The 13,117-nt window shown below is 41.7% G+C and overlaps 2 protein-coding genes across 5 annotated transcripts in view; one reads left to right on the forward strand and one right to left on the reverse strand.

Moving 5' to 3' along the window:
• Positions 1–270: 270 nt before the first annotated feature.
• Positions 271–7,899, reverse strand: LOC117546754 (cysteine/serine-rich nuclear protein 3-like). 3 transcript variants are annotated; one of them, XM_034217125.1, is made up of 5 exons: positions 7,856–7,899; positions 3,685–3,855; positions 2,900–3,156; positions 2,506–2,817; positions 271–1,747 (listed from the first exon to the last, which is right to left on the reverse strand). In XM_034217125.1, exons 2-5 carry the CDS (start codon positions 3,830–3,832, stop codon positions 746–748), a joined length of 1,719 nt encoding a protein of 572 aa, XP_034073016.1. In that variant the 5' UTR covers positions 3,833–3,855; positions 7,856–7,899; the 3' UTR covers positions 271–745. The 3 variants fall into 3 exon arrangements, with proteins under 3 accessions (XP_034073016.1, XP_034073015.1, XP_034073014.1); XM_034217124.1 differs by lacking the exon at positions 7,856–7,899 and adding an exon at positions 5,104–5,388 and having other exon boundaries at positions 2,521–2,817; XM_034217123.1 differs by lacking the exon at positions 7,856–7,899 and adding an exon at positions 5,104–5,388.
• Positions 7,900–8,860: 961 nt separating this feature from the next.
• The window catches only part of xirp2a (xin actin binding repeat containing 2a), a 56,799-nt gene continuing 52,542 nt past the window's right edge, over positions 8,861–13,117 (forward strand). Inside the window, exons 1-2 of one of the 2 annotated variants that reach the window (XM_034217004.1) lie at positions 8,898–8,968; positions 10,909–10,981. Coding sequence is in view for 1 of the 2 variants with exons in the window: in XM_034217000.1 (XP_034072891.1) it covers positions 8,932–8,968 (37 nt within the window). In the remaining variant the exon portion in view is untranslated. Of the gene's footprint in view, positions 8,969–10,908; positions 10,982–13,117 lie in introns of both variants that reach the window. The other variant, XM_034217000.1, reaches the window with a different exon arrangement.

Raw genomic sequence — 13,117 nt, forward strand, 5'->3', positions numbered from 1 at the left:
GGGATAGAGAAAGTTGTGTGAACCAAAACAGTCAAATTAAGGCCTAAAACCAAAACAATGAGCTGAAATATGCTAACATTTTCCATAACTAAGAGAAACTGCAGTCACTGATAATCGTTTTGTCTATGGGTTGGTCACTACAAATAACATTGTTAATCATAAACTTATTTAAAGCTGCTTTAATGTCCAAATTGATTTATCAAACTTCTGAAGCAAAGACAAGCTGCTAACTAGGCTAAAATGTGAGCCACAAAAGAAAAAAAGCTTCAGTACGAATTGAATCAGATTTATGTGTTAATATGAATACCAGTGTTTTGTCAGTGACACCGTTTATCATTTTACAGTTTGTGTTAAGCCTTGGAAACATAGGTAAACTGGACACATGCTATAAATACAGGCATAAAGAACAATTAGCAGCATCAATGAGACACCGGCACAATGCAAAAATATTGAAACAATACAAGCACCTCAAAATGTTGATTTATCATAGGTGCCGTTCACAACCAGGAAACATGCTGTAATGATCAAATACTTTATGAGAGGGCATACATTGTACTCCATATAGTTAAATACAGAAACGCTGTTTTATTGAGTTTTGTTAGTGAACTTTTTATAGTTTACCAGTCTTAAACAACAATCTGTATGACTCATTCGGAATCACTTATCAATAGAAACTGATGTTTGAAGGGCACCATTCTTGATAACATTTTTTTTTTTTTAAATGAATGGATCCCTCTTTGAGTCATCAGGTACTCTCAGAGCATGATGTGTCTGTGATTTGCTTTTTCAGTCCTGGTCGCTCGATTTTTTCCTCTTTATTCTGCTCCTCAGATCCAGACGGAGCCTCAGTCTGTGAGTCACGCAGCTCTGGATTGTTATGGAGGTCTGTGGAGGGGGGCTGTTCATCAGCTGCATCGGCGGGGGCAGCGATACTCTCACGGGTGTCCACATGTGCACAGGTTTGGAGCTTCATGGACTCGGTGGGGTCAGGGAAGTGGCTCTGCTGCTCTGTTTGGCAGTGGAGTTTGATTTCAGACTCTAAGGCTGTTTCTACTGGGGGGAGTGTGGGGACATTTTCACTGAGAAACGCAGGAGAGTCTGTTTGATAATGCTGCGAGCTGTGGAAGGGGCTCATGTTAGAGTAACTCATCACAGAGGGAAGGGGGACAGTGTAGGGCGGTGGACCTGTTCCATGCATTGAGCAATCCCAATCATCATCATCCTCTTCTTCGTCATCTTCCTCATCATCCTCTTCATCTTCCTCGTCCTCTTCTTCGTCCTCCTCGGTGTCCATTGTGTCTAAGCTGTGTGTGCTGCAGTCCGACAGCCCGCTGCAAACACTGCTGCCATCCTCATCGTCCTCATAGGCCTCATCATCCTCTTCCTCCTCCTCCTCTTCCTCCTCTTCATCTATATGTGAATCGGTGTCGCCTGTGCTTTGGAGGTGCATGATGGGAATGTGCTGTGTGCCACTCATCAATGGAAACTGCAGGTTCGTCTGCTGCTGCTGCTGATGTTGGACTAAGGAGGAGTCGCCATGGTAACCGTTGCCATTGGTTACAAGCTGCTGCTCCGGCTGCTGCTGCTGCTGATGCTGCTGCTGCTCCTCTCGACTCTTCTCCAGCTCCAGCTTCATGATGGTGTGCAGGAAGTGGGTGCGCACCCGGACCGGGTTGAACTCCAGGCGTCCCGTGTTGTTGCTGCAGCCGTCTTTGGTGCAGCCGCAGGGGAAGGACATGCGGTCCACCTGAGGAAAAACAAAAATAAATCCAGTGTTAAACCGTAGTGACAAAAAGAGAATTCAAGGATAAATCATAGCTGGTCATGTTTGGGGAGAGCTGCAGAATCCACTGTGGGTGTACAAGTTACTCACCTTAACGCAGTAGAGCTTCTTTATTCAATAATTTGGTTTAAAAATCCTCCAAAACTTTGAATATAACTCCAATAATTTACATGGGAAAAAGGCTATTTAAAACGAAATTTGTTATTTTTCTTTAAATCTGCAGGGTTTCTCCAGACGTGTTTTAATTTAGAAGTGATGTGTAAAGAAGCTCTCAGGAGTCAGAGGGTGGGCACTATTTCTTGATAAAAAAAGTAGGAGAAGATAAGAGACACGCCGTTACCTACAAAGGTCATTTTGCAATACTCATGAACCATTTTTATCACTGAATCATTTGGACAACCAATAAGGCAGTCTTCCTGAAGTTTGTGTTTCACTCAAAAAGTGTAAGCTAGCAAGCTAGGCTAAAAAGCTTTCATTTCATTTGTACAGTCATGGAGTTACTTAGGAAGAGCTATAGTCCCTAATTGGATAATGCAAAGTAAACACATGTCTGTCTGTTGGAATCTGGTGGTTCACATAGATAAATGACAAATGTCTTCTTTACCAGTAGAAACCAATTAGTACCAGTTTACCATTTTGACCAAATAGCCAAAGAAGTTTTGAGGAAGCTGTACTGCTTTGACAGACATGAACAACACTTTAGTATTATAGATGGGCCTCACCACAGTTCCATTTACCTGGCACTTAATGCCGGCCAGGCTGCAGGCACAGGTCTCCGGGTCACATATCCCCCGGCAGCGGCACCCACACTCCTCTCGGGACATGCGGAGGGAACGCAGCTCGTGCTTCTCCTCCACGTCGATGCGTCGGACCCCCGAGGAACGGAGCAGGGTGCGCCGCCTCCTGGTAGTCAGAGGCTGGAGGAAGAAGTAATCATCCACCTCCGTGTTGTCCACATCAAGGTCATCTTCGGAGATGTCATCCAGCGTCAGGGTATCCGCCTCCACGGATGACACAGTGCCATTCTTGGTCAGCTGGAGGACAAGAACGTTTAGTTAAGATTGGACCATAAACTACGCCTACACATATACAATATTTGAAGCAGGAAACACTGACTTTGAGTTTGATGGCATTGAGTTTTTCCTCTTTGAGATGGTCCCTCAGCATGTTCCGGTGGCTCAGTTTCTGCTCCATGGCAAACTCCCTGAGGGTGAAATGCTTCACCCCGCTGTGGCGTGGTGACATCCCCAAGGTGCTGCCGCCCTGCGTGGGCACACTGGTGAACCCCTGCCGGCGGTTGAAGTAGTAGACTGTCACATTCTCAAAGTGCACGTTGCGGCCACGCAGTCGCTTCGAAGGCTGCTGGAGAGTGGCTACAATTGACACAGACAATTGGGAATTGGGTTACATTTCTGCTGTCACTGGATCTTTTGGTGTCAAACAGTTTGGGGGACATCACAAGGGTAGTGGGGCAGGAGGCGCTAATGACAACAGAAACACTTCCAGTGGTTAAGTAGGAATAACACTAGGTTCTTGGTACAAACACAGTTGTTATTCTAATAAGATTGCGTCTATTAAAACTGTGTCCAAGGCAGAGAGAAGTGAAGTAAGAATAAAATGGAGCAGTCAAATGCAACGTGCAAATCATTGCTGAACATAATGACAGCCTTTTCCGTCAAATAAATAGAGCAAAAGCCAGATTCAAAATATATAAATATTAAGTTACAGCTGAAAATATATACCTTTCTGTTAGCTCTGGGTAATCACGTCATCGTCACTTTTAAGTTGTTATAATCAGCTTTTTTACAACATTTGTTAGACGGCAAAAGATTGACTTTTAAGATTGACCCAATTTTGAAACGTTTCTCCATCTCAATGTCCAGTGTTGTGTTGTGTCTTACAGTCCAGCAGCCCAGAGGGGACGGGGTGGTTGAGACTGTCACTGCTGTTGCCGCTGTCGCTGCAGGAGACCTCATCGTCAGACCTTTGCAGGGACAGATAGGGGGACGGGCCCTCCTCAAGCTTCCTCTTCAGGATCCCACTCATCATGTGGCTCCTCTCACTGGTTGCACCTGCACAAGGGACAAGGCTAAAGTTAGGGTAGGTGACTACTGATGGATATAAGCCAGAGTATTGATTATGATTTAAAAAGATATTACTGCGCTACACGCCTCTGTGTCCTTTGCCATTTTAATCACGATATTTAACCTTTGAATCCTACAGTCCTTCAGAACCCCCAGTAAAATAATGTTGATAAGCAGTGCCTTCTAGAAAGCTGAAATTGTACAAATTAATGGGAACAAAAGTGAATGACTTCCACATTTATTTACCTTAAGCTCATTCTATTTAATAGACCGCTTAATTATGCAGAATGTATTACTGATCTTCGTATTGAACTTGAAAAACATTAAGCGAAGCAAGCAATTGGAAGAGGTGTAATTAGCGGTGAAGTATTAGTTTTTCTTCTTTTGGAAAATTGTCAAACATATTACATTTTTAAAAGTAGAGCCCAGTAAAAAGCTCCTGATTTTTTTTGAGGAAATGTGTCATCATTTTAATTTATTCAAAACTGGCCCATGTTGTTATGTGACTTAGCCAATTTTTGTGTATTGCCTTTTATATCAAATTAAGACTTTGGTTCTGTTTTGGTTGCTTTTGTGGAGAATTGAGTGCGTACACTCTTCTGATTGGAGTTAATTTGCACACACATAAAACGCACTTTGATGTAGTGTGTCTTAAGTCCTGTGCACTTTTTTGACACTTAAATTTCATATTTGGAAAAAGTGTTGAGCATAGACCGATTGGAGGATTACATCATATGCAGCAGAGCCGAATGCTGGGCCAAGCTTTAACAGGCTTTGTCTCCTTCCTCTTACTACCCACTGCAAAACAAATATTCCTGTGCGACTTCCTTATTATTCCATTCCTTTTTAATATGAATTCCCTTCCCTTTATCTCCAAACTACCTGGTATTAAGTCCTATACACAAGCTCACTGCTTTTCAGGGAAAAAAGCTGTAAAACTAAAAACATCTGTCGTAGAAGGGACCCTGAACACATCATTCTATGTAACATAATTCTGTGTCACAGATGGTGATGCAGGAGAGTTTCATGTGCTGCCTCTTTAACCTAAACGTCCCTGGTGGAGATATGTTAACACACACACACGTACTACACACACACATGTGTCTGCCTGCATGCGCAGCCTCCCACTCCCCAAACACCTTACAGGGGGATTCTTATTGACAAATGTATCAGCATCATCCTGTGACGTGATTCAATCCCCCGTGTTGCATGCTCTCTTCTTTCCCCGTCACTGACCTGTTTCCTCTGCTTGCCTTTGGTTTCCAGGAAGTCCTCCACTTTGCATCCCAGTGTTCACCAGCAGCAGCCAAACATCCCCATGTGTCGTGATGATGCAGTGAGTGCTGCCATGATGCCTCTCTCCCTCCCTCTTGCCAGCAGCCTCTGGCACTATTGTGCAACAGCGAACACCTCTGCCTCTGTCACTATCTTAAGCGTTCTCCCACTGCACCCTCATCCTATGTCTCTCCCTGTCTGATTCTCTCCTGCTCTGCACCCCCTTCCCTATTCTCCCTCCCTCTCTCTCTCCTCACAAAGACTTGTTAGCTCGATGCTGCTGCCGGCTGGAGCGCTGGAGCTTGACTGAGGTGAAGCAAGCCCTTTGAGATCACAGAGAGAAAGGGGGGTGGTTGATGGGGGTGGAAAGTGTAGGTTCTGCACGCTGATATTTCCAGTCTCCAGGAAAATAATTGGGGCAAATGTACAAGCAGTATTTCCTCCGATTACAACAAAAAAGAATAAGTGGAAACTGAATCTCTCCACCTGACGTCACAGGGGATATCAGTTTTTTTCCACTCCATACAATGTTTTATTTCTCACATTTAATGCTTTGCAGGGTGTTTGTAATGCAAATGTTTTGCTCTGCTATATATCTTCTTTTAATTACTATAAAGTTAATTCCAAATTTGAATTGAAAGACGAAACAAATAGATCAGAAAAACAGGCGTGTCTGGGAAATTCTTAAAAACTACATTATACACTCTGACTATCTTTGTGAAATTCAAAGAGAAAGGGCAGAACTAACCAAAACCTATGGAAATCAATAAAGAGAAAGTATATTTAAATTGACCAGTGGCGAGCCGTGACTTTTATACCTAGGCCCTCTGACCCCCCCTTCCCTCGGAAAAAAAAGAAGAGATATTACGTCTCAACGTAGACTTCAGCGGAATATCAAAACAGTGGTCCGGGGTGCAAAACGCATCAATGACAGCGACCCTCTACCACACAAAACAACACAATTTATAACACCTATCATGACAGGGCACCCACAGCCAAGCAGTAGCGTGGCGTGGGAAAAACAATTAGGGGAAGCCAATAATACGTCCTTTCTTTTGGGTCGGGGGTGTGGTGGTCAATGTAATAACGTAACCAGATGAGTGATTACAGCACCCGGTATCATTTTACACACAATTTTATCAGATGCAGGACTTACACACGCCTGTTATCTAACCGACAGGTCCGCACGCACTCTCCAGCCGAAACTCTAATAAGCATTCATTCACAAACTAAATCAGGAGACCTTTAACGTTTTACGTCCGATTCGCTCCTTTTTTCCTCGCTGTACACAGCTCCAGTTTGGGCATTGGTCTGGCATCAGATTGTATTTGTTGTTGCTGCTGTAGCGGAAGTTTAGTACAATTATTTTTGAGGAAATACTCCAAATCTCCACCCTCCATAATTGCACTTGCTTCAGTTGCTTGCTACTTTCTAACGGCGGTGAGAGTGGTGCAGTGGCGCTATCTATCTTCTATCGATTAGATTTATGATTCGAAAATTATAAAAGTAGGGTACACATGTGGATATTATCCGACTGAACAAAACGTGCATTTATCTAACAGGTTCGTTTTCCACTGACCTTATTTCGAGCTATTTTCCTAAATCCTATGGAGAAATTCCATTGTTTTTTTGTCGAGGGAAACCGAGCGCAGCTTACTTCCGGGTTTTAGGACGCGTCACTGCAACACTAAATTGATGCGATTTGATTGGATTGTGAGGCAAGGGAAGCCCTTGGCATGGCCCTGACCAATCACAGGTTGGCAGGGGCATCACGTGAGCCTCATCTGATTGGCCAATCCCTCAAAAAAAAATTCACCAAGGGAAGCCAGATTCGGCTGGCCTCCTCTCGCAACAGTGAGTGCAATCTACTGTTTCACCATAACATCTAGAGCGGCGCTGTTTGTTTCACTCTTTGTAAAATACTCAATGAGAATGGGGGAGAGACGGGCCGGTGTCAGTACCAGATATGTTCGGGCTACCAGATATGTTCGGGTGTATTTCCGTCGCATCCGTCATATTCGTCATATTTTACGGCAACTCAAGAGGGCCACCACGGTCAAATAACGAACATTTAAACATAGCCGATACTTCATTCTTTACTTTGTCCGTTATTATATGTAGAAGATTATACTTTTTCTCCGTCATGTTGTTTCCTTAGCAACAACTTCAAACAGGCATAGCCTACACTTCATTCTTTACTTTGTCCGTTATTATATGTAGAAGATATTAATTTTTTCTCCGTCATGTTGTTTCCATAGCAACAACTTCAAACAATAACAACTAACCGCTAGCCGCAAAGCTAGCATCACAGCCACTGCTTCCGTCTCCGTTTTCCACCATAGCACCTCACACATAACAAGCTGTCCCGAGTTCCTCCGGCTGCAGTTCCACAGACGGCCGGTGTGTGGCAGCAGAGCGCTGGGAGCACAGGGAGGTGAGTATATGACGGATGCGACGGAAATACACCCGAACATATCTGGTAGCCCGAACATACTGATACTGACACCGGCAGCAACACACAGCAAAGGAGAATTATCGAAACAAAACAAAGTGTTTTTATTTATTTATTTAAATTGTAACTACAATCCGAAAAAACAGGGGAAGCCTGGCTTCCCTTGGCCTCCGGGAGAAAACGCCACTGCAGCCAAGTAGCGATTACAAATGAATTAAGTCGGCACGGCGGCCCGCATTGAAAATGACTTATTAGGCCTACCTTTGATGATCAAATCACTGAAACACAAAGTCCATCCTCCTGTCCTTTTGGATGAAGCACTTGATGGCGGGTCATTCAGCTGATCCTTTGCCACTCCAGTTTATCATTGTAACTCAATCTTGAAAATGACTCGGTTAATAATTTCGCAACGATGTCATCACTATCACTGAAGTGAGCCATCATGAACGAACTTATGCTAATTATAAATCTATCGATTAGATTTATGATTCAAAAATAATAAAAGTAGGATAGACATGTGGATATTATCCGGCTGAACACACCGTGCATTTATCTAACAGGTTCGTTTTCCACAGACCCACTGCTTTCTGTCGAGGGAATCCGAGCGCAGCTTACTTCCGGGTTTTAGGGTGCGTCACTGCACCTCTTGCATAGACCTCACAGCGGGCGGAACCTATCATAAAGTCCGCGAAAATAAAGCCCGCCCATTTAGAGGGAAGATATGATTGGTCAATTGTACTGTCATTTGACATTACTCTCTCATTGCGTTACTATAGCGGGCCCTCTGTGAATGTAGAGAGGGACCAACAAGCCCTCCCGTCTTCACATAACTCGCAGAGACGGCATTTAACCATAGACTGTATATATAAAGCATTTAACCCTTCACATTCCCACAGAAACTGAACAGGCAGATTCGAAGGATTTCTTTGGAAATATTATTTTAAATACAATGTAATCAAGTTATTTTGGTAAAACTAATGAAAAATGTAACAACAAAAAAATATAAAAAATAATATTTAAAAAAAAATGTTTTTTTTTTAATGTTTTCAAATATTATTTTTTAGAATATCTTAGGCCCTCACAGAGGTCCTAGAGGGCGCTGACGGCTCGCCACTGAAATTGACTGCACATGGAAATATTTAAAATCAAATTAAAATGTAATCCCGTTAATTCCCGTTAACAATTATTTTGGAAAAGTCATAAAGAAAAACAGTCTAATTAACTAACCAGCTGTTAATGGACACTTACATGTAGCAAGGGTTCATAACCATCTTGTTGCTTTCGTTACAGCAGGATTGGCCGCTGTGACTTAACGGCATTCAGGCTGAAAGTCAACCATGCTGTTCTGCCAGGAAATGCAGCGACTGAAACTGAGTAAGACAACATATAAATACTTATTTGTTTGCTAAAAGTAGTTCATAAGTCTGCTAGCTCATTGACAGGGGTGCAAAATGCCATAGGCTGATGCTAATAACGTTAGCATGTTGAGTAGCAAACACTTATTTTTGCTTTGAACCCTGTGAGTTATAAGGTAGCTAAAATGTGCACCTTTTTAAAGTGTGGTTAATGTTAAGAACTGCACTTTATATACAAATGGAAAGCAGAATCTATATTTAGGACACGAGCTGTACAGGCAGTAGAGTCACAACATGTTTCAAACTGTCACTATCAACACCACACAGTTACCATTACCAGTGGCTCTATGCTACTGTGTGACATTGGGTAATGAGATACACTCTCCAGTTGAAATCTCTCAGTGAGTAATTTTGAGGTGATGTGCAAATGGCTAAAATTAGAAAAAGCTTTGTTGTTGCCCATGCATGATGACTCACTGCCTATTTAAATATGAACAGCTCAAAGACGCAAGCAGCAACTCCCACATTTCACACGTCCGAGTCTATGATTTCATTAAGAGTCTTGTGTGTCCTTTAACCAACAATGTTAACCATCCATGTCCACTGTCCACCCATCACCCTCAGCTGTACTTTGTGTTAAGTTTGAGTTATTTGGAAGCTTCCATACACCCAGCACTTCCAGCACCCATCGGCTATTGTGTGATGAAGAGAGCCAACATTTCTGGTGTTTCAGTGTAGCCAATGGATTTTTAGCAACTTCAAAAACGAGGTGGTCTATCTGCAATCATGGGCAGATATCTGTTAATAGAGATTATTAAAAAGATAATGAATTCATTGTAATAAGATTGCATTTTAGGTAGTGCATAGATACGTGCATGCAACCAAATCCCACCAAAACACATTTGTCTACAGAGATGATTTGCTTGCTAATATGCTAAACCAGGATGTTAAGCATAGTAAACATTACACCTGCTCAATGTTACCATGCTTTAACTGTAAAATGTGGTCTAAAATAAACCCCAATTTATAGTCATGAACAACAACAACTCATTAAACCCTACTTTTCATAAGCACCATAATGATGAACTACATTTTTTTGATTACCCAACATACACTCACAAGCCACTAAAAGGTGTTGCTATAGCAATGCCAGACCCTGAATGTTCTATCTTTCTGTTATAGATGTGCTTGGTTGAAAAATATCTGAAATTAAGTCACCAAGATCTTTCGCCTTGAGTTTGCAAGTACTGTACACAGAGAGAGCAAAAAGAGAGAGTGTGTTAGTGATTCGTCTGGCAGGAAGACATTTTGTTTTTCCATCGCAGCAAAGAGGTTGTGGGAAACAATATGGACTCACAGGAAACATCTGCCTTCTTCAATTAATATTACAGCTTGGTGACCTACTAAAATGCAATCATAAGTGTCGAAATAGGACTCGTAATTGGTGCATTTATGGAAGAAACCACTTGAAGACATAGTCATAATAAACGTAGTTGTTGATTGTTGAGCTGGAACATAATTGCAGTGCATTCAGATTTGCAACAGCTGATTATTGTCCTCTGTATTCTTAGTAGAGAGGGTCATTAAAAAGTACTGAAGCTGTCAGGGTACTGTGGGATCAAACTACCAGAGCGTGGAGTAAAATGTCCTTGACCATAAGGGCATAAGAGACAGCACGACATAAATCAAGTGTAAATATTCTCACATCGTTGCAGAACAGCGTCAGATTTAAAATGTCTCTCTATTCAATATGTGAATCGTAGTTGTTTTAGAATTTGGCAATTGGAAAGAAACGAAAAGTTACGAAACACAAAAATAAAAGTACACCATGATAATCTGTGTTTGTACTTGTATTTTATTATTACTGTCAATAATAACCTGACCTCCACTTGCTGTAGGAGAAGGGCTTTTTTTTGGTTTTTGTGCTGTGCTCTGAAATGCCTCGTTTTCTGTTGGCAGAGATGGAGTGGCAAAGTGCCGGAGAGACAGAGCGATCCTTCCAATCAGCTTCCATGGCAACGGGCCACGAGAGGTAGGGAGGGAGGGGGGGAGATGAGGAGGAGGAGGAGGCAGCCAGAGGGGTTGTGGGGAGGTGGGGGCTGGGATGTGGCCGCTCCTAACGCTGAAGCATGAGGGGAAAGCTGTAAGAACTGTGAGAGGGAGAAAAGGGTGTGTGTTTGTCTGTGTGTGTCTGTGTGTGTTCGAAATCTGAACAATGGTTAATGAAAAATTGCCTATAAGACACATGATTATGTTTGGCCTGTGACATTATACTTTTTAATACAATGCACTAAATGTCTTGATAATCATAAGATTGAAAACATTTATATATCACACCATAATGGCGTCCTCTAGTGCTCTTAAAGTCAATAGAGGACACTTTAACCATCTGTACATGGGCCTGTAGAAATGGCTCCACAGCATCCTGTAATAAGTAATAAATAACAAATAGAATGTCATGTCTGCAAATAAAAGACATAAATAGTCCCAGACAAAGTAATCACTGTATTTATCTTGTATTACTACCTTGAGGGGATCTGCAGTGTGTCACTTGTAGCTACTAAATGAGTTTATAGTGACCAATACCTCTTAGTACATTACGGTTTACTGTGACATCATTCAGGAGTATTCCTAATACCAACCAGTTGTTATACAAACACAGATCCTTAAAAAGTTACAGATAAAAAGGCATTCTACAGTTTTATTCTACATTTATTTATAAAGGAAGTATCAATTTATTTGAAAACTTACATGCTGGTTGCGCCTGCTACAGTGTTCAACATTTTTTGTGTAATATTTGTAGTAATTTAGTTTAGATTGTCTGAGTTTTACCCAACAAACAAGTGAATCAAAACTTGATGAAATACTTCTATTGGATCAAACATTAATTTAACTTCTAAAATCTCTGCCAAAATGCTTGTTGCACCTGCCGCAGTGTTGAAAGATAGTAACATTTGTAGTAATTCTGTTTTGATAGTCAGATTTTTTTACTTCTTTTTACTGTATAATGAAAGTAAGGCTATACCGTGGAAGCTTATTGATAATAAGTTGCATACACATGCTGCCCTCCATAGACAATTAGTATTTTGCTATTTGGACATGAGGCTGTGTTGTGTTTTATGTATACACTGACATGTTTTCACTTAACTAGTAGCCTTAATGTATTCTTCAGTGTAATATAGTAAAACATCATCATAATATACAATTGGCATACTACTGGATAGCAAGCTTAGCAGTAACTGCAATCAAATTAAGTGATACTGGGAACAATTAATAAACATCATTTACTAAGGTTACAACAAACCAGCGGGGTCTCGGTCAGTGACACGTCTTTTCACTGGGAGTCTTTTCTTCAGCTTCAGTCATGAGCCCATCATTAATTCCCAGCTCCTGTCCGGTCCTCCTGCCTGTGGGGTGTAATTGTTTCCCCAGGGACCCGGAGAAATGGCTCAGCTGTCTGGCTGCTGCTAACTGCGGCCTGACCTACAGAGCTGTGTGTGTGCATGTGTGTGTGAGATGGGTTGAGGGAGTTTCCTTACCACAGGGGAACAAAGACTCGGTGTGAATTACATAATTTTCGATAAAATCTGATGTATTTTCCAATCTATTGTTCTATAGCTGTCTTAAAATTATGTTAAGAAGAGTCTGATCAGTAGAACCTGTGTGGATGGACCAGTTGTGCGTACGGCCATTTTAAACAGCAGTTAGTTTGAATCCTGGACGCAAACCAGTCAATTACAGCATCTGCATGTAGCTGCTGTTGTATGTTTCAATCAGATCCTACTTAAATGGCAAAGAAGAACTGGGTTCGAGGTTCCTAGATTGAAAATAAGTGGTCAACACTTAAAGGGATAGTGGAAATGGAACCTCAAATAGTTTCGTTTTAACTTATATACAAGCATAATTACGTACCAAAACAATCACACCTGATTAAAAAAATATAATAATTGCCTTACGCATGTTAGAAGCACTTTATTGCAGCTTCCCCGAAGTTTTTTAGAAACGAAATGTTCGACTCAGCCAAACCGGAAGTGACGAAAACTTAGGAAGACGATACGATAACAAACCATGGCGTCTATGCAGAATGAACGTGGAAGGGCAAATATACCAGACAAAGAAGAAGGATTGTACGAGGTATCCAGTGATGATAGCGAGTCAGAATCATCCT

This window comes from Gymnodraco acuticeps, unplaced genomic scaffold (assembly GCF_902827175.1).
Source record: "Gymnodraco acuticeps unplaced genomic scaffold, fGymAcu1.1, whole genome shotgun sequence".
Taxonomy (NCBI): domain Eukaryota; kingdom Metazoa; phylum Chordata; class Actinopteri; order Perciformes; family Bathydraconidae; genus Gymnodraco; species Gymnodraco acuticeps.